The sequence below is a fragment of the Dendronephthya gigantea genome, unplaced genomic scaffold, assembly GCF_004324835.1.
Source record: "Dendronephthya gigantea isolate DGI-Jeju-01 unplaced genomic scaffold, DenGig_1.0 000119F, whole genome shotgun sequence".
Lineage (NCBI taxonomy): Eukaryota > Metazoa > Cnidaria > Anthozoa > Malacalcyonacea > Nephtheidae > Dendronephthya > Dendronephthya gigantea.
Genome location: NW_021163129.1, coordinates 489,741 through 491,165, shown reverse-complemented (window position 1 = coordinate 491,165; position 1,425 = coordinate 489,741). Strand labels below are relative to the sequence as shown.

Sequence of the window (1,425 nt, the reverse complement as noted above, 5' to 3'; positions counted from 1 at the left end):
TGTGCAAGTTCGTTCAAAATATGTCCTTCATGGTAGCAGTTTGTGGCGAGTGGAATTGGGAGAATAATCGATTCTCAGGAATTGTGTCTGCGCCAGTTGGAAAATATTGCTCCTGGCCTAAAATTCTTTCAAAGAGCCTATATGCAAATCCACACCATCTTAAGTTGAGATAAATAATTGTCATGGGAAATTCAGTTTTTTTCTAATAGCTTCATTGCAATTGGTGTTAAAATTTCTTCATATGATTCAATATCTGGACCATTCCTGAAAACCTTCTTGAAGAAAATATTTGTTCTGTTTAGCTTCCTACAACTTCCAGTGGATTCCTCATGTGCAAGGTGCTCTTTATTACTTCTCTATCTTTTTTGCTTGCAGTTGCAGTAAGTGCTAAGACTGGAACTGATGGAAAAAGAGAGCACAGCATACCAAGATAGGAATAGTCAGTCCTAAAATTATCACCCCTAAAACATAAAAATATTTCATGTTTGGTGGTATGTAAACATAAAATTGAATAATCAAACATTCACTAAAATCAGTCAGTTATTTATAGTTTGGAACAAATTTTCAAACATAAAAAAATATTGTTCAACTTACCACTCCAAAATGCAGTGAGCTTCATCGACAACGATAACTTCGACCGATTTTTGGTACGGCGAAGACTGGAATAAATCCATTCCTGTTTTTGACGACAAACATGCCTCCGGATGAAGAAACATGATGTCAAACAATGCGTCCTTGATATCAGGTGCCTCACAGAAACTGGTGGAATCTTTTTTGAGAAATACTGCTTTCAAATCCGCGCCGTTATTTAGCTTTCTTAGTTGATCACAAATAAGAGAATTTAGAGGTGAAACAACAAGAATAACAGGAGTATTGTGGCTTAATTCACGACCTAATCGTATTTGTTCAAAGGTATTTCGTTCGTTCAGCAATGATGGCAGCAATTGGTATATCAATGATTTTCCGTAACCTGTAGGTAAAACAGCGACACAGTCTTTCTTTTTATAAAGCGCCTCCAAGCACTTCACTTGTTTTGGCTTCAAATTTATATTGTTATAAATAACACTTTTATTGATAGCGGTATGAAGACAAGACAAAAAACCCATGCTTTCTATTCTTTATTCGATTCAACCTCGTACTTGTATTCGATTAAGCCTGCGATTAATTACCCACCCCCACTTAGTAGAAGAATTCCTTTAGGGTCACATGACCAGCCCATACCAGGGTATTTTCTCCCCACGAGTAAAGACCCTGGGTACGAGGTTGCATCAAACCCAGCAATGTAGCTAGCAAAAATCTTATTGTGGCTGAAGCTATATTTGCTGATAAAACTGGAGTTATCAATGTTGACCTGTGGGAACAAAACATTACTAAAGTCAAAGTTGGTAAGGTGTACCAGATTTCACCTCTGCAAGTTCATGTCTG

At 37.1% G+C, this 1,425-nt stretch overlaps 1 protein-coding gene across 1 annotated transcript; it reads right to left on the bottom strand.

Moving 5' to 3' along the window:
- Positions 1-298: 298 nt before the first annotated feature.
- LOC114535499 (ATP-dependent DNA helicase Q-like 1) lies at positions 299-1,161 on the bottom strand. Its single transcript, XM_028556798.1, has 2 exons — positions 595-1,161; positions 299-461 (listed from the first exon to the last, which is right to left on the bottom strand). The coding sequence occupies exons 1-2, from the start codon at positions 1,104-1,106 to the stop codon at positions 299-301; spliced, it is 675 nt and encodes a 224-aa protein (XP_028412599.1). The 5' UTR covers positions 1,107-1,161.
- Positions 1,162-1,425: the final 264 nt, after the last annotated feature.